We start from the raw sequence: 19,779 nt of genomic DNA on the forward strand, positions 1-19,779 counted from the left end.
GATTTGCAGTAGTCCATGAAACTGATTCACAGCAGTTTTTACCATACCTTGTCCCAGGGTTGGGTGGCTGCTGCCCCCCCCCCCCCTCCCCACCCTCTCCCCTTGTCTCCACAGCAATACATTCTGATCTTGATGTCCATGGCAGCGCAGCTCTACAAACACCCCAGCATAAAGAATTCCGTTAACATGGTGGTCGTCAAGATGATAATCGTGGAGGATGAAGAATTGGGCCCCGAGGTCTCCAGCAACGGAGGCGTGGCTCGGAGAAATTTTTGCTCTTGGCAGCAACATCTCAATCCGCAGAGCCAGAGGCATCCGGAGCACTATGACACTGCCATGCTGTTCACCAGAGAGGTGAGGGAGCCGCACATCATCGGTTTAATTTCTTCGCACAGCAGGCGGCGTGCTCTTCAAGGTCCCTGCTATAAAACTAGCAATAAAGCCAGCATCATCTGCGTATAAAGACATAATATGTATTGATAGCAGGTGAAGATAAAAGTTCAGCCTTGAACACACGTTGCCACTTAACCCAAAGTTCATTGAGTTGCTGTCTATCTAGGCCTTTATTTTTCACTCCGTATGAGAAGAGGTCACAGCATTACCATGGACCTTTACTGAGAAAGTCAAAGGTCATTCACCCGGAGTTTGTCAGGGGCTGAACTACAATCACAGACAACACAAACCAAGGATGTCAACTTTAATTAAAAACAGGGATAAAGTCTTCATTCTACAACCACTTGTTGTAGAGTGATTCATGACTATGGCACGACTGAGCCATCGTCACAACAGCTCAGGGGAAAAATAGAGCTGAAGTGTAATGTGTTACATGTGTAAAACCACAATGGCTTTAGTAATGATCCTTGGGGAACATTTTCACATTTTCTTTTTTTTTTTTTAAAGATAAATATCAGCAGCGCCGGGTTTAATTACAGTGTTTCGACTCCTGAAAATGATGAATGTTTACAACACTCTTCTAAGAATTGTAATTAAGAGTTTCAACAATATGCTTTTTTTTTTAATTTTTTTTTTTTTTACAAACGTAATAGATCAAATGAATTACACACTCTCTGGCAGATTGTTCCGGATGTGTAACCCACACAGAATGACAACACTGCAATTCCCATCAGTGTTAGTCTTCACACCCTTCACTTCCAGAAAAAGATATACTCAGTATTTTTTCTGGAAAAAATGTCAAAACCACATGTGAAATAAGAAGAAAATCTAAATCCAAAAAGTTATTTTAACAACTGTCAGTTAAAACAACAACTTTTGTGGAGTTCTGCCCCAAAATGCCAGAAAAAAAAGAAAACTTAGAAAACTATGAGACTGTATTTATAGTCTAACTGCAACAGTGACTAAAGCCTTTTTTAATCAGTAAATAGACCTTGAAGTACCTGGAACAGTGTCTTAAAAAGAAAATGACATTTAAAGTCCATTCACCCATGAGACTCTGGTGGAGTTTACTTACTGTGAAAGGAGCAGCAACCCACTCAGAGTGAGTCATGAATGAAGCCTTGGTGGAACTGAGAGCAGCTGCGGTTCATTCTGTGGTTTCAGATGCATCACACTTGACCACACAGCAATTCACTGCAATAAGTGTTTTTTCAGTGACAGGTGAATTTACAATGAAAAAGTACAGTGTACCAGCAGACAGTGGTGGGTAGTAACAAGTTACATGAAACTAGTTACATTTACTTGAGTAAGTATTTCAAAATAAAATACTTCTAGGAGTAGTTTTAAATCACTATACTTTTTACTTTTTACTTTTACTTGAGTAGATTTATGAACAAGAAACAGAACTCTTACTCCGCTACATTAGGCTACACTGAGCTTGTTACTTTTATCAGAGATACTGGATAAAACTTTTCTAACCTGAGGAAATATCATGGCAAATTTGACCTAAAATTTTTTCTTTTGTTATTATGTAAATATTTAATTTTCTAGGTATTATTGCATTGATTTTTATTTTTTATTGAAGTACTTGAATTTACCTAAAGATTATTTTATTTTAAGGTATTTAATTATTTATATTTATTTTAATTATTTTATTCATAGGATAAACTCGCCTCTTTCGATTATTTTATTTTAAGGTATTTAATTATTTATATTTATTTTAATTATTTTATTCATAGGATAAACTCTCCTCTTTCTAATTTTGCTTTTCACTCTTACTCAAGTAATAATTTGGATGACTACTTTTTGCTTCTATTTGGGTAATATTATTCTGAAGTAACAGTACTACTATTTGAGTACAATTTTTGGCTGCTCTACCCACCTCTGCCAGCAGGGAGTTCCAGCTCCTCCTGCTGTTCTCTTTTAGTGTGGGCATTTTTTTTTATTTGCCTTTGTTAAAATTGAAAGTCATCTGTGCACAGGAAACAGGTTGAGAGCACTGGAAAGAAATGCAGTAAAGGTCATTCCATCTGGGAGTCGGAGTGATTACCAGCTGCTAAAGGCATTTTGTTCGTGTGCTGTAGCTGTAGCTGCTCGGCCACTTTAGTCAAATAAGAAAAAGAAGGTTGAGTGCAGACGATGGAAATGAGTGAAAAGATTAAATGAATGATGTGATTTTATGCCGGATGCATGGCAAGAATTTGTGAAGAAGTGGTTTATAAAGGACATGCCTTCAGGTCGATCTGTAATTGGCCTGTTCTTCCGTATTGGCAGCCTTTATTCGTCTGGTATCTTCAGCACTGACAGGGTGTTAACAGACAATACATAAGGTGAAAAATTGACATATGTCGGCTGAATACTCCGGTTGGAGCTTGACATTTATTTGCCTATTGAACAGAGTTTATATGCAATCAGGCGAGTCGTGAATCCAACATGTGGCTTTCTGCAGGGTTGAGTCGGATTCAAACAGCCCAGGGTGAGGAAACCATCGTTCACACCAGCCTGGTTTGTGTTTGTTTCCATTTCCACAGGGATGTGCTCCGAAGCTACTCTAGTGCCCCCTAAAGGCAGCTCATTGTGACAGACTTAAACTTCCAAAAGGGAAACAGCTCACAGGACAAACACGATTCAATGTTTAAACAAACGACTGCAGTTTGATGTGGTCCTTGAATGTGTCAAAGGTCGGTATCAGACTGTCAGCCTGATGGTGTCGATGGTGCTTCATTTTCAGGACATCTGTGGACAGAACAGCTGTGACACACTGGGCGTGGCCGAGGTGGGGACGATGTGTGACCCTAAGAGAAGCTGCTCCGTCATAGAGGACAATGGCCTGCAGGCGGCCTTCACAGCTGCACATGAGCTCGGTGAGATCACTGTCATTGTCATGGCGTCTCGGGAGCCATCTTTTTATTTACTGCAAAGTCTCATTTCTACCAACTGCGCCCTCTCCTGGCAGGTCATGTGCTCAGTATGCCGCACGATGACTCCAAGACCTGTGAGCGGCTGTTTGGGGAGCTGGGGGGACATTACCTGATGGCTCCCTTGTTCGTCAGCCTTAACGACACGGCGCCCTGGTCTCCCTGCAGCGCCCTCTACATCACAGAGTTCTTTGACAATGGACTCGGTAGGAAATGTTCCATGTTGGCTTTTCACCCCTTTTGAAAGTGACACAATGAGAAAGTGTGTGTGTGTGCCGCCCCACAGAGACCTGCTGCCAACCTCCACATCTGCCACAGCACTCTCTGTTATTAAAGCTGATGCAAAGATGATTAAATCTGCCAGTTCTTCTCCTCAGGACAGCATCAACTATGGCTGTCCTGCTTAAACATGTCTCTCCCTTCTAATTATGGGTTCTAACTTCCAGGGATTGTTTATCTTTGTCCTTAAATTACACATATTCTCTTCCCAAACACTCCCTCTCAATCCCCCCTCACTCCCCTTTTCCACCTTAGGGTGTGCATCACAAATTGTTTGTTTCCTTGCTCGACCCATCAGTCAACCTTCTTTCCCACTGACTCATACTGTGGACCTCTTCCTGTTCTGCATCTCTTCAGCCAAGAGCAACAGCTGGTGTCAGCAAAATAAGCTCTTTATCAGTTGAAAAATGCCTCCAAGAAAAGGAGTCATGTGGCTGAGAATGTTCATTCCAAACGCTGGGTGTCATGGATAGTTCCAGAACAAGGCTGGGCTAATGTAACAGGGAATCGGAGAAAATTTGCATTCAGACTGAACTGTCACATGTCCAGATCGACTGGGAGACGAGGGACACGAGGCTGCCTGTTCAGTCCGCCGCGTTAGTTTGATGTAAACAGCTCATTCTCACACTCGGAACGTGGCGGTGCCAAGAATATTTTCCCACTGTTGTCATGTCACACGCAAAGAGCACACAGCTAACGATTGTCACAGTGGACCGCTGACAGCTTCATAATCACAGTGTTCAGTCTCATACAGCGTTTCTTTGTATTGTAACCACAGGGGACTGCCTGCTGGACGTGCCCGAGAGTCCCATGCCATTACCCAGTGAGCTTCCAGGCATCAAGTACAGCCTGGACCAGCAGTGCCAGCAGATCTTTGGAGAGGAGTTCTCCCACTGCCCCAACACCTCAGACAGTGACGTCTGCAGCCAGCTTTGGTGTCAGGAGGACGGGACCACACAATGCACCACCAAAAATGGCAGCTTGCCCTGGGCAGACGGCACCCCCTGTGGCCTCAACGAGACCTGCCTCCGAGGAACATGCATGCCAACCCAGGAGGTGATGCGACCACTGGTAAGAGCTGTTCTTTTGAATGATAAAAAAAAAAAAGTTCTGTCAAGGATTTAGACTGGGATTATGGAACAACTGGGAGGAGAATTCATGGAAACTGGGAAGTGAAAACAAAAATGTGACTGCATCTGAATGAACGTGACATAAAGACACATTTTACTGTCCATCGACATGTTTTCTGTTTTAAAACTTTATGATAACATTCAGTGTATAATGTATGTGAGGGGACACTGTTTGATTGGCAGTGGAGATCTAACTTGTTTCAGTTTAAATGATAAACAATTCTGCTCCTTCTCTTCATTTGAACCGATCCTGGTTGCCTGGAAACACAGGGAAATGACGCAAACGCTACAAACTTGCGGTCTACAGCAATCCTCGCCGCAGTGTCAACATGTGGCCTTTCTGGTTGAAAAACAAAGCTTTGCTGTGAATAGTAATTACAATAACTCGATGATTGACGAGTTTTTTTTACGGTGGTGACGTTTCACTCCTTTTGATTATGACATTTCTCAGAGTTCTAATTGGCTTAAAAATACTGGGATACTTGACAGACAAGAAATTTATAGTGAGATACCCACAACAAAAACTGCTGAAGAATTAAAAAAAAAAGTCCTGTCATGCAGTAGTTGGGAAAATCAAATAATGGTTATACTGCAGTATCATGAATAAGTGTAGTGTAGTTTTTACACACATGCACAACAGTCAGTAATGCTGTAGACCAGCGGTCCCCAACCTTTTTATGTCGTCCGGTATCAGTCGTTACTGCATTTCAGAGTCTGACTGATTATATTTTCATGAAAAACTAAAGGCATATAACTGGATTCTAGTCAAACTGAAGTTCATTTTTTTTAACTGTGTCCCACTGCGGCCTTACAGACCTGCACCGGTCCCCGGACCGGAGGTTGGGCTCCCCTGCTGTAGACCATATGTATTATTTAAGAGAAAACCTGGGCGTGTGTCTCTGACAGGGCTTTTCAAATCTTTTGGATGCCATTACTCTGCTCAGTGAAAGTTTTTTTTTTTCCGGCCCTGACTCAGTCTTTCCTCCTCACCACTCCACGAGTCGCACCAACAGCCAGCTTCAAATGAACAAGAGGCCCCAAGGTGGTCTTGATAAAAATCAAAGCCGTATTTTCCAAAGCTAAATTCTTTCGGTATCAAATACCCTCTCTCCGTGATTCTCCTGACAGTGTTTCCATGGTGGAGTTGTACTTTTGTACCAAAAGGGCAGTCGTTTTGGAAAATACACCCTGTTCTGAAGACTGTTACACCCTGGACACACAAGTACTGTTTTTTATGAGAACGGCAGCACTGAGTCTTACCAATTGTTTAACCCAAGCCTTAAAAAGTGCATAATTCAAAAAATATAAAAAAAGTGAAACCGTGGTTATCACGCTACACTTTCAAACTGACCAGATGTCGGAAAAACCATTGTAAACGTTCAGACCACATTAGCGTCGTCTTGATGCACCTTGACCTGAGTGGAACTCAGTTACTCCCTGAATTTGGTACCATGTTATGTTTAATATGTTTTTGTAGAACTTCCTGTACTGTATATTTAAAGATGACGATGAGAAACTGAAGGTTTTTTTTCATCTTTTCGCTTCGAGTTTTTGGTCCTGACTGGAAAACAGTTCGGACAATGCAGAGAAAATAAAATTATTTTGTTAGGTTTATTGTCTGTACACTGAGACCATGGTCAGTGATGGAAGCCTGAATACATTCATGCATTTATTCACTGTTCGCACATATATCTGTGTGTAAAAGTCCAAATATTTATAGCTTTGAGGCATTTGGTCCTCAAGATGTTTTGGAACTTCTTGGGAAGTCCCGTAAATACCAGGAAAAAAGGAAATTCGACCTTCTACAATTCTGATAAATTGGGGAAAATTCAACTTTTTCTGAAAGAGTTATTGTGTCTTAAATAAAAGCTAAACTGTAGAGCCGTTCCAGTCAAAGCTTTATCTCCAAAGTTACATAAAATTGAAGACGACACTAAGTGCACTGTTTGATTTGTTGCAGTGGAACAGAAAACATGGTGTCATGGTGGCTTCAGGGAGTCCGACTTCAGCTGTTGTCTTTTTATTTTTTATTAAAAACATTTATTCCTTAGTGTTTCAGTGTTAGGTCGATGGCCCTAACGTCTTCTTCTGTGTTACATAACCACACATCTGCTCCAGAACCAGGATCTTGTTTGGTTCAAACCCGTAAAAAACAAAATCCCAACAGGGCGATGTAACACGCGCGTTTTATTTGGGCCTTTCCAAACGGCAGGTTGTACTAGCAGTGAGTGACGCATGTGGCAGGAACGCGGGCAGAGGCAGACAGCAGGCACGTGCCGCACTTCAGCACAGTTTGGCCTGAGTCACAGCGCGCCAATACACTAAGCGGACTAAAACCCAGAAGCCCAGACTGTGGTTTGGACTGAGCCGCTGAGATTGCCTTTGGCACTGAGCGCTGACCAAATACTCTGACAGCTCTTTTTTCTCCCTCCTCTTGCTTGTGTTTTACCACAGGTGGTTGTGGACGGCGGCTGGAGTTCGTGGGGACCGTGGCAGCATTGCTCCAGAACGTGTGGGGGGGGAGTGGAGTTCTCCTACAGGGAGTGCAACGATCCTGTACCACAGAATGGAGGGAAATACTGTGAGGGCCAGAGGATGAAGTATCAGTCCTGTAACACTTCACCGTGTGATGATAATGGTAAGAATCACCACATACAGATGGTGGCGCTCAAGGGCAATGATATCAAATTTAAAAAAAAGAAAAGAAAACTACACCTGGTTTCCTATACCGGAAAGAAAGTGTCAAAGTGTCTAATTTTATTAGCAATAGTATTTTGGTGTGTGTTTTTTTTTTTTAGAAGGAACTAATTTTAAAAAATGATTTGTTTTTATTGGTATAAAGAAAATGAGAAGTAAATCGCAAAATAAAGAAATAAATCTTAAAGCAAACCAAAAATAAGAAACTTTCTTTCTGTTCTGCACAAGTTACACTTTTATTTGCCTCGACAAAGAAATGGAATATAGATAAATGTTATTGTTATATTATTAGCTGATAGTCAGCAGATGGACAGTGTTGACCTACACTGTGTCTGTCTTTAATCGACAGGGAAGAGCTTCAGAGAGGAGCAGTGTGAGAAGTACAACAGCCCCCACTATCTGGACTACAATGGAAACATGAAGCAGTGGATACCAAAATATGCTGGCGTCTCTCCCAGAGATAGATGTAAGCTGTCCTGCAGAGCCAGAGGCAGCAGTGAATTCAAGGTGTTTGAGTCCAAGGTAGAGTATCTTCAGAGTCTACTCATTCAACACAGGCAAACCATTCATTAAGTTAAGGCGGATAGAAATGTTTTCTTGGCTTTGACACAGGAGTCCCATCAAAAACGTTAAGGTTGAGGTGAAGTTTGAAGTTCCAAAATAACTCGATAATAACTTGCTAATAAAAATTTAACTGACAAAAAAATATATATTCCCTCCTCTATATAGCTATGCTGCAATATAAATGTATTTTAACACACCTTGTTAACACATGTTTAGCTCTGGTGGGCCATGTAAGTTGATGTGGCGGGCTGGATTTGGCCCACAAGCCTTGAGTTTGCCTTTATTGTTTTAAAACAAATATGTAAATAAGCATGAGTATTAGTGTCAATAATTTATAAACATATTAGACTATCCAAAGATAGAGTAAAGATAAGCATGAGTATTAGTGTCAATAATTTGTAAACATATTAGACAAAAACAAAGCTGCCTAAAACGTTGAGCAAAGACAAACCTTCCATGTACATTCTGACCGTACAGCGTCAGCTTTAAACCAACAGCTGTTTTATCAACACACCATCTTTTTTTCCCCCTGTAAAGCAGGTGATCGATGGCACCACCTGTGGCCCTGACACCACCTCTGTGTGCGTCCAAGGCCAGTGTGTGAAAGCGGGCTGCGACCAAGTGATTGGGTCCAACAAGAGAGTCGACAAGTGTGGGGTGTGTGGAGGAAGTGGGCTGAGCTGTAGAAAGATCACAGGCTCCTACAACAAACTGACGTAGGTGGAGAGCTGGAGTTTGTATTTACAGGAAACTGTTTTCTGTTTAGTCTGTTTTATAATGTTGTCAAAATAAAAGCACGTTTGATGACATTTTTTTAAGTTCTGCAAATGTAGAGCATGGGATAAAATTCTAAAAATTAAAAACATTTACCTGAAAAAACAATTTAATAATAATTAACAGGATCATTTGTCAGTTTTCATGAGGCAAATGTGTCACTTGATTTCTTTTATTATTATTATTATTATTTATTATTATTAATACTAATTCAGTGATGAAAGATGAAAGAATCCATTGGTGCATTTTCAATAGTAAGGATATAACTTTTATGAACCTGTGATAAATATAAATGAATAAATGTAAATATTTATTCAACTCTGTATGTAAAATTATTATTGACCATGAATAATAATTTAAATGCATTTATAAATTAATGTTTAAAAGAACATCAGCCTTTCATTCTGGTAAAAAAGGTGTGGGGATTTCTGGTTAACATCAGCCTTTCATTCTGGTAAAAAAAGGTGTGGGGAAAAACAAAAGTAACATTTAAAGAAGAAATTAAATAAAATTCCTGTTCCACACGTGATCCATATCCACTTCTTTTCTCTCTCCAGCTATGGATACAGTGACATTGTCACAATCCCCATTGGTGCCACTAACATCGACATCAAACAGCGGAGCAACAGAGGTTTTAAAAATGATGGGAACTACCTGGCAGTGAAGAGAGAGGGCGGCAGCTACATACTGAACGGTAACTTCTCTGTATCCACTGTGGAGCAGCACATCCCGGTGCTGGGAGCTGTGCTGAAGTACAGCGGCTCCTCCACCACTCTGGAGAGGATCCAGAGCTTCAGACAATTGAAAGAGGCCATCACCATCCAAATCCTGGCCACTGCCGGTGACTCCAACCCACCAAAGGTTAAATACACTTTTTTCATTCCTAGAGATGTGGCCTTAAACAAATTCAAGGATAAAAAAGGTTTGTCACCGTCTCTGCACGTCATCCATCCTTTTGGCACGCCAGAGTGGGTGCTGGGGGAGTGGTCTGAATGCTCCAAGAGCTGTGGTTCTGGGTGGTCCAGGAGAAACGTTGATTGCCTCGACATTGCAGGCTTCCTCTCCAACCAGTGCGACAAAGACCTGAGACCTGTGGACATCAGGCCTTGCGGGGATGTGCCGTGTCCCATATGGCAGTTGGGACCTTGGTCCTCCTGCTCACGAACTTGTGGCCAGGGGGAGCGGCGTCGCAGCGTCTTCTGCATAGACTACACAGGGAAGACTACTGATCCAGAGAAGTGCGATCCCAACAAGGTCCCGCAGACCGTCTTTGGAGACTGTTTTAATCAGGAGTGCTTATGAGGAACACCAATTTTGAAACGGTCTAGCTGCACTTACCAAATACAGATGGATGACAACAACACACGCAAGGCACAGGCCTCGTGAATAGCAGACGTGATGAGAGAGAGAGAAAGAGAGAAAAAAAACCCACAAGGAGACACAAAACAAATGCAAAATGGTGTAAGAGAGATCAGCAATGAAACAAAATCTCTTCAGCGTGACACAGATTGACCACAAAGACAGAGTGAAATGACTACTTTGTGCAAACTCAAATAAAAAAACCCATAATAACCCATGAGAAAACCAAAACAAACACACAAAATGACCACCAAATGAGAAAGTGATACTGAACTACCAATAAATCACGAGAGAAGAAAAACAAAAAAGAATAACTGCACAGAAAACGACATCAGATTGGTGCAAAACTAGAATTACTTCTTTGTGGCGTACATAAATTATAGAAAAAGTAAACAAATTTAAAATACATTTTTAGTTTTAATGTATCTCCACATGTGGCACGTCCTCATCTGAAAACTTTGGGTCTTGAACAGGTTTGTGGCCGCGGGCCCAGACACTGGGTTCCAATATATTCATGTTTCCGACTTGTGGCATCAAAGGCCTTTGCCTATTTCTTGTCATTTTGTGTTGACATTTAACAACCACTATTGAAACAATGAAAATCTACCTCATGTGATGTATGTATAGAGGAAGGTGCTGTACGTGTATGTGTGAGTGTCTAGGAACTTTTATTGTCCTGCTTTCTGGGTACTCTTTGCTCACTTCTGCCGATTTTTTTTTTTTTTCCGTCTTTGTGATTTAGTTATCCTGTGGGATGGGGCATTTAAACCTGCTGTCAACAGCTGCCCAGTGAAAATACAGTTTACCTCCATTCCTCCTTCGGTACCCTCTGCGCTTTAAAAAGCTTTGACCCAAACATCAACTGTAATTCACGTTTCCTCACACACAGCTCTGTATCCCCATGAGTGAGCCGCAAGGACAACGAGTCGAACGCAGACCACTATGATTTCTGTTGTGTTGGCAAAACTCCGCCGCCTGTGTGTGTGTGATCGTATTTTGGATCATACACACACACTGTACTGTATGTGTAAGCACATTCAAGTCATGGCACGTCCGCAATAATAATAATTTAAAAAAAGAGCTAGCCAAAATAAGCTATTTGATGTAATGTAAAAATTAGGCATACTTTTTTTATTATTTTTTTTATATATATATAAGAAATCATAAATATATAAATAATTACCAACTTGGTGTGGTGTTGTGATTAAGTTGAAAGTCAACCAATGAAACTGTTTACTGTTCAAAGACCTTAACATATGTCACTCTCCGGCCCTGTAGACGTTTGTTAAAAGGAAATGTATAATACAGGAAACCAACGGTACAAACATTTGACAGTGCAAAACAAAGTTAATTTGAGGTAGGTTTTTGTAACTAAGTTATTATCATATTATCTTTTATGTACTATAAGATGAATCCATGATTTTTATTCATTTTAAGACCTATATATTAAGCATCCTATGCAAACCATCACAGTTGTTTTCAAGTTCTAGTGTGTATATTTGATTCTTCTTTTCTTTTCTTTTCTTTCATTCCTGTTGTTGATTAGAAGACTATATTCTATAGCAGATGAAGTATTAGGCCTATATCCCTTCAGTGAAGGACCATTCTTGTTCTAGTATTACAGCTTCCTTTTTAAGCTATTTATTTTTGTAAAGTTTTTATCTTGGATATGTTATTAAAATGGCAAATGCTGCTGTCATTTGGGATTATTTGTCATGAAAAGGTCAAATAAAGACATTTATGTCAAAATGTTGCCGTCCTTTACTGATTCTTATCGTCCACAGCAACTGCAGGCAACTCTCTCCAGAGCAGCACAAACCGCTTGATGTCGATTGGTTATTGTTTCGCAGTGTTAAAGCACTACAATCAGGGGAAATATTATAACAGTAATGAGAGATACAGTAGAAGAAATTTGGGAGGAACCTCCTTTTGACAGGAGCAGGAACAAGGATTACTTAATGTTGTATTTTTATATTTAGTCTTATTCTATTCACAGCTGTCTGACCGCGGAAAATGTAAAAATCATAACGAACCATAAATGTCAATTTGGTCATAATATCGTCAACATCATTGCCATTATTTCATTTGCAGGCCACCAGACTGAACGGGTGTGGGTATGTGAGAAAAAAACATTTAAACAGAAAGATTACCTAAACTCCTGCTCTTTAGCTTTAGAGGTCTAAAGTGTGTATGAGGTTAGCTGTGGTTTGGTGGGTAGAGTGGAACCTCTTCCGACCAGAAAGACTGGGGTTTCAATTCCGGCTGGTGTGTGAGCCAATGTATCACTGGACGAGTTATTTATAACTCCATTGCCAATCATACCCAGACGTGGAGGTGGGACTTTAGTATAATTAGTCCCAGCTGGAATAAATAATGAAAGTTGCGTCAGAAACAAATCATCTTTTGTCTTTTCTAGAAGTTCCGTCGTTTCTAGAAGTTCTGTTGCATTTGTAGAAGGTATGTCGGTGATTTCTACGCAGTTTGTTTTCCCTCTTTTTTAACAAATAACAGTGTGTCGTCTGGGTCAGATTTTTAAAAATCTGTGATCTGTCATCAGTTCCAACAAATACTTCTTTCCACCACTTCTCAATTTTTCACATGTTTTTGTTTCAATAGCACTTCCAATGAAGAATAACTCAGCAAAAACGTGAAGATAAGAGTGAAAGAACGGCAACTGAAAACAGGTGTTTGCACCAGAGCTTTTCTTTTTCTGTCAGTTCCTCAGGTTTATTTGGCGTAACACTGTATAAAACAACAAAAAAACCCAGCTGACACTATGTCCACCTCCAGGACTGCTTCAGTCTGCAGTGTCAGGTTGCAAACTGTGCTTCTGTTTAACTACAAAATACTTTTTTTAATGTTCAAAAGCAAAGAGAAGAACAATAACACATTAGCAACATACTAAAAAAGCATTTTATTTTACCTTTTGTGTTTGTTTGTGTCTCTGTCACCAAGAAAGAGTTTGTGGATGCCAACCCAGCCATGATCATGTTGCGTTGCTTTTGTAAAGATATTTTGAACATGTTTACAGGTGAAAAGCACACCCCAGATACTGAATGTGTATACTGTATATCAAGTTGACTGATGAGTTGAGTTTACGATAAGGTAGGACAACTTGAGTTTGTTAGATCAAATGTCGTCTAATGGATTTACAATGACATAGACTGTTCCTAGACTGGCTCCAACACAGGTATGTTGTTATCAAAGCAATTTGAATGGAGAGCCCAGATTGACATTATTAGGATTGACCCTACTCCCTGATTTTACCTTTTTGAAGAAAAGGCAGTAGTAGATAAATAGGTTATTTATCTAAAAAATAATTACACAAGATCTAATACATAAAGTGAGTGAAAGAGTAACCATGCATGTGTTCATAGCCCAATAAGAATGGGCTATGACAGGTGATGTTAGGTAAGCCTACATGTTCATGACTGTTCACTAAATGTGAAATATACAAGCAGCAGGGATTCATAAGCTTGCATCAATTTATTAAAATAACGTGAGACTTCCTGTTTCTTCCAGTACAGTACAGTGAGGGGTGCGCGTTGCATTGTGGGGATAAAAATAGAGCGCAGAAAAAGCAGCTGGCGACTGGAGCACAAAGGATTTATAAAAGGAACTTCTAAGATTTTATATGCCAATGTACTGCGATGTTAATGCACGTGAGGGAAACCCCGTCTGACTCTGAACTTTGCCAGTGGCAGTGTGACAATCTGCCCGTGGAGGAATGTGAGTGAGCGGTGTGGAGGAGCAGAACGCACCGCTGTCTCTAACCGTGGCTGCTTTTGTCAGCGGTGCCGTTCTAGAGGCAACCTGAGGCCCACTCGTTTCCACAGGCCTCATCCCTTAAGGTACAGCTCCGCCGTAAACTTTGTGTCATTACGGTAAAGCCACACAGTTTTTGCTCGCGCTGCGTCAAATAATCTTCACAGCGTCCTCTCGAAAACACAAAACAGCGTGTTATGCTATGCCAAGTTAGTAAACGCTGGCTCGTTAGCAAACGGATGCTAATGTTATGCAGCTGCGGGGTTATCCCCGGTCAAACCGGATACAAAAGCGTGGACCTTCAAAATAAGTTGCCTCGCTTGATATTAGTCCTCTTCGTCCAAAAGATTTTAACAAAGACAGTTCTATTTATGTTGCACTATGCTGACGCTGAAAGTATTGCCATAATACAGAGAAACTACTGCCATAATATAGGTAAATATTACAGGACTGATTATTAAGTTGTCGGGAGAAATATTTTAAAATGGTATGCTTTTAGTAAATGTCCAGGTCGCCTTTTTAATCACAAAACATTAAATATCAACAGTATCTTGATGTATGTTTTTTTTTCCTGTATTCACTTAATATATTTTCATCATTATTCCATTCGCTTTTGTTGTTGTAATACATAGTCCTTTTATTTTGGTAGTTAAAATCGGGTGTGCTTATATTAGATTCTGAACTTGACGTTGTTAGCATGTGTTTGCTAAATTGAGCTTGTTGACAGATTTTTTTTTTTGTCCAGCAACCTAATTGCCGGGCATTCATTATCTGTACGTTACACATTTGCTCAACCGATTGCTGTAGTCCTTATTTTTAATGTCGTACCTGGTTTCATTTCTACAAATAGTGACGATAACAGTTTACTGTACAACCAATTGTAATACTTCGAGATACATTATAACATTATAACAATGCAAGTTGAAAAATACTAATACAGATTAGGACACAATTTAAATAGCTATAACAAGGTCCTCACTCTAAATATTTAAAAGAGATTATTTTTTAGGTATTTTTAGCTTCCCAGAATGCGTTGGAAATGTTATTGTGGAGCTTACATTTTCTTCATAACAGTCTTAAACAGTCTGTAGGTACTTTATATTACACACGTGTTGTGTTTGAATACCAACAAAAATGATGTCATGAAAAACAGTGCCTTGTTTGTTGCTCCAATTTCTGTTTTAATGTTTAACATAGTATGCAAATACATGTTTTTATTTGGTTAAATGGTCTCCAACAAACACGTGTATTTAAGTGTATTTGCATATATCTATAAACACACGAACAGACTTCATATTCATATTATATTTGCCACCATACTTATCTGTTTTGCACTTGTAGGATTGAAAAATACAGTATCGTGTTTTCTCAGCTTTACCAAGGAAAATAAATCCTTGTTATTTTTCCTGCAATGAAAAAAGAATCCCATGGCGTTTTAGCTCATTTAATATTGAGCCAATCACGTGAAACAGGAAAACCAGGAATAAACCCAATAACCCTCAAATGTCCATTTGTGGTGCCTCTTTACTGCCATTAGAATGATCAGTGAATTTCATAAGACATTTAGTTGAATGAGTTTGTTGTATAACCATTTATTAGACCATTTATTACAAATTGTAAACACTGGCCCACAAATGTGTTCAATGGCTTGGATTTCTAAACAAAGAAGGAAAATAAACTTGCAGCACATTCTCCACTTACAGTTAAATGTGCCAATAAGATCCTTTTGTTTAGTTTTCTTGATGCAGCCTCTTCATTCAGTCTGAAATATAAAGTATGTAGTGACCCTGAGCTGCAGTTTGGAGGAGTCTTGTGTGTCATTTAACATATTTACTCAGAACAAAATATGTAACTCTGTAACATTCTCTGTGCACACAAGGTCACTACTCTCTCAACCTCGCTTTGACTTTTACAGCTATTTGTAAGAACTCAATATCATTAGGATTACTAAGGCCAACCGTTACAATTATGAAATGATTATAAAATATTATTAAACAATTATGCACCACACATTTGTTAAGGCATAAGGACCTTTAAATAAAGTAGTAAACAATTATGCACCACACATTTGTTATATAAGGTATAACAACCTTTAACTAAAGTAAAAACGTGTGTCCGTTGGTTTTGTGATGTTGCACCACAACAGACTCGGTCTTTAATCCACTTTGCCTTCACTGGGCCCACACAGACCAAGAGTGTTTTTGTTCTGTCTGTGTGCGCGAGTAAAAGAGAGAAAGAGGGTAGGCGAGTGCACTCTCCCTGCGAGAGCCCCTTCACATGAGCCTTTGTTTGATGGAAAATCTCATGCCTCAAAGAATCCACATGTCTCGCAGACAGCTGCTGAGCATCCTGTAGTGCACTGGCCTCCACATGGGTCTGGCTCGCATCACTGCTCATCTGCTTTGATTGTTGTTGCATAACTTGGCATTTTGTCCTCCATGCCCCCTTTACCTTTCCTTCCCGTCAGAGTGGAGAGAACACCTTAGTAATTCTGCCTACGTGCCTCCACTGCCTCTTACAATGAAGCAGTGTCCTTAGTCATGGTTTTCTTATCATATTACTAATGCTGTTAGACAAGTTGTTTTTCTTCTTTGCACTTGAATGAATCTGTTGTGATATTTTAACAAATGCTTTTCACATTCTGTGACATAGTTTTATCTTCATTCTTAGATATATTTAAAAAAAAGAATATTTGGGGGAGAAAAGAAAAATCTACATTTAAGCCTGCAAGCAGTGTTTAAAACAAAAGATTTCTGTGACATAGTTTTATCTTCATTCTCAGATATATTTTTAAAAAATTCTACATTTAAGCAGTGTTTAAAACAAAAGATTCTGTGGGGTCTTCGTCACCACCTGCGTCACTGGGCCACTTGGCTAGGTTCAATAATTTAACAGGATTAAAATTGTTTTAAAATGTGTCAAATTGTTTAGAGACAGGTGAGAGACGTATCTTAACATGTTTAAGTTTTTAAAAGAAACACACCAGATTATTACAGTTTTCACCCTCACAGTTTGTTTACATCACGATCATGCAGCAGCAATGACCCGTGAGTAGTCGCACACGAGTTAAACATAAACTGGAGTTTGAGTAGAGTGACTATATAATCAAACAGTTTGCAGTAATGCCACGTACCGCCAGCTCTTTTTACTACTTGTAAATACAAGATCTGAACATCTTTACCTTTTTGTTTCCTTTGCAGAACACAATCACTGATTAGAGTCAAGAAGTGGCTCCAGGATGGGGGTCAAAACATTTACTCACAGCTCGACCTCCCACAGCCAAGAAATGCTGGAGAAGCTCAACGCCCTACGCAACGAGGGTCACTTATGCGACGTCACTATCAGAGTCCAAGACAAGCACTTCTTGGCCCACAAAGTGGTGTTAGCCTGCTGCAGTGAATTCTTCCGCTCAAAACTTGTGGGCCGGGCAGAGGAAGAGGACAAGTTTGTTTTGGACCTTCATCACGTGACAGTTAGTGGCTTTGCTCCACTTTTGGATTACGCATACACGTCCACCCTCTCCATCAGCACAGAGAATATCATCGATGTCTTGGCAGCCGCGAGTTACATGCAGATGTTTGCCGTGGCGAGCACATGCTCAGAGTTCATGAAATCGAGTATTCTGTGGAGTCCAAGTAGTAACAGCAACAATAATAACAACATGCCATCCAATAAAGCGCACGAGTCAGCACAAGAAGGAGCCTCGTCAAACTGTGTTCTGACACCACTGGATGGCAGTGTTTCACCAGTGTCATCCGACTGCAGCGTGATGGAGAGAAACGTTCCAATTTGCCGCGAATCACGGCGGAAACGCAAGAGCTTTATAACCATGGCGTCACCAGAGAGCCCGCTTAAATGCACTTCACAGATTGTCACCAACTCACCTCAGATCCCCAACCCTTCCCCATCCTTCACGGACAGCACAGCCCAGCCGGTGGAGTCCTCCCTGGCCTTTCCATGGACTTTCCCATTTGGTATCGACAGAAGGTTCCACTCGGACAAATCCAAACTGGTGGAGAGCCCTCGATGTTTAGAGCAGGGACCTACGGGGACCGCAGAGGCGGTCAGCCGCCGCCTCAGTGATTTCCTCACATGTGAGAGTTCGAAGGCCGTATCGTCGCCAGTGCCAGCAGAAGAAGAAGATGTTAGGGTAAAAGTGGAGCGACTTAGTGATGAGGAAGTCCAGGAGGCATCTTCTCAACCAGTTAGTGCCTCACAGAGCTCTCTGAGTGACCAGCAGACAGTGCCAGGAAGTGAACAGGTGCAGGAGGAGCTTCTCATCAGTCCACAGTCTTCTTCTATAGGTTGGTCTATTTGTTTGTTTTTTTTAGCAAGAGCTATAGTTAAATATTAATAATAGATTCATTCGTTTTTCAGGTTTAATTCAGTATGCTACTACTGTACTGTCTGATGCACTCTAGTATTAGTCGCATCTAAATGTGTCGGAAGAGAAAAATACATTAACGTAACAGTTCAACAACTTCCTGATCTTATTCCACTTCACTGAATCCAGTCATCATCAGTGTTGCTTCTAAACAAGCAACAACAACAACTCCAGAGGAAGATGAAGCTCCTTCTCTTCCTCTGCTGGACTGATATCAGATTCACCACTAGCATCAATTCAGATTTGTTCAAATACTTGTATGGCCTTTCAGTTTTTTCATACTTTATTATTTTTTGTGCAACTCTTATAATTTCGTTTCTGTAATAATTCACAGGCCTCCTGAGTGACATTTGTGGACGTTAACATACAAACATCTAAACAAGGTTAAGACTAAAGTGCATTTCTTAAGTCGAATGATTCTATAGAGCAACAGAACTATATTCAATGTAAAGATAGAGCGAGTCATGACTCAGTTAACCCAGTCTTTTAGGGCAGACAAACTTTTCCATTTGGGTTTTTGGTAGCGTTCAAAGTCAGCGGTGAATAGTATTGTTGTGTTGTCTTAATGCATTTTCTTTTTTTTTTCAAAGGAAAACTTTTTTTTCCATAGTATTGAATAGCACACTTGGCATTTGTATCAGCCAGACACACTCTTTAAGTCCTCCAAAGCCCTGCAGTATGAGCCTCACGTCATCTCAGATTAGTTGCTCCAGGCTTTGTTCCATGGTCACACTGTTAACAGTCAGGGACCATAAGAGCAACTTTGTTTGGTGTCTCTCTTTAGGGTCAATGGACGAGGGAGTGTCTGAGGGGTTGCCGTCCATGCAGAGCACCTCTAACGCTGGAGGACATGCAGAAGATGATGAAAGGTATCATGATTTGTTGCAACTTGCAGAAAGGCAAGTCACAGGCAGTGGGAGACAAACGTACGTGTAAAGCTCATAACTCTATGTTCAAACACTGGTGGGAAAAAATAAATGTACTCATTGTTTGCAAGTCGGAACGACACGACAAACAGAATTAAAGAGAAGTGTCAACATCAGTGACATCACCTGCTGGTTGTTATTTACCAGCTCTGTTGCTATAAACAAAAAATAGCTTCCCTTATGAATAGATTTGTTTAAAAGAAAATTGGATTTGGTTGGCATTTTGTGAATGGGAATCATGATTACTCATCCATTTATAATTTTTATTAAATTTTTTAGCAACCTTTTTATTAACAAGTCTCTGTAAATGGAACGTATCAATTTAAATGCATTCATTCCTGAACCTACAATCCTCTGAGAGCTGAATACGAGAGTAATTGTTAGAAATATATTCTACCATAGTCATTCAAAAGCACAAAATACTGGAAGAGATAACAAAATAAAAATATGTCTGTATTTTAGCTTAGTTTAACAATTAACCATTTGATTTCAGCACTGCAATACTTACATGATCCACCAGAGGGCCTCTTACATAGGTTCTCTTCATGAAATGTGTTAAAATGCACATACATACATTTCATTAAGAGAAC

General features: G+C 40.2%; 2 protein-coding genes across 4 annotated transcripts in view; both read left to right on the forward strand.

Annotated features, from left to right (window-relative positions):
- LOC103377761 (A disintegrin and metalloproteinase with thrombospondin motifs 8) overlaps window positions 1–11,867 on the forward strand; it is a 16,667-nt gene extending 4,800 nt beyond the window's left edge. Inside the window, exons 2-9 of one of the 2 annotated variants that reach the window (XM_008308698.3) lie at window positions 115–354; window positions 3,125–3,257; window positions 3,350–3,517; window positions 4,369–4,661; window positions 7,175–7,358; window positions 7,767–7,939; window positions 8,519–8,697; window positions 9,313–11,867. In XM_008308698.3, the coding sequence (XP_008306920.1) occupies window positions 115–354; window positions 3,125–3,257; window positions 3,350–3,517; window positions 4,369–4,661; window positions 7,175–7,358; window positions 7,767–7,939; window positions 8,519–8,697; window positions 9,313–10,057 (2,115 nt within the window). In that variant the 3' untranslated portion in view covers window positions 10,058–11,867. The remainder of the gene's footprint in view (window positions 1–114; window positions 355–3,124; window positions 3,258–3,349; window positions 3,518–4,368; window positions 4,662–7,174; window positions 7,359–7,766; window positions 7,940–8,518; window positions 8,698–9,312) is intronic. The other variant, XM_008308700.3, reaches the window with a different exon arrangement.
- A 1,736-nt stretch (window positions 11,868–13,603) lies between these two features.
- Window positions 13,604–19,779, forward strand: part of zbtb44 (zinc finger and BTB domain containing 44) — a 13,194-nt gene continuing 7,018 nt past the window's right edge. Inside the window, exons 1-3 of one of the 2 annotated variants that reach the window (XM_017032233.2) lie at window positions 13,604–13,965; window positions 17,080–18,183; window positions 19,048–19,162. In XM_017032233.2, the coding sequence (XP_016887722.1) occupies window positions 17,118–18,183; window positions 19,048–19,162 (1,181 nt within the window). In that variant the 5' untranslated portion in view covers window positions 13,604–13,965; window positions 17,080–17,117. The remainder of the gene's footprint in view (window positions 13,966–17,079; window positions 18,184–19,047; window positions 19,163–19,779) is intronic. The other variant, XM_008308696.3, reaches the window with a different exon arrangement.

The sequence above is a fragment of the Cynoglossus semilaevis genome, chromosome 4 (assembly GCF_000523025.1).
Source record: "Cynoglossus semilaevis isolate Cse_v1.0 chromosome 4, Cse_v1.0, whole genome shotgun sequence".
NCBI lineage: Eukaryota > Metazoa > Chordata > Actinopteri > Pleuronectiformes > Cynoglossidae > Cynoglossus > Cynoglossus semilaevis.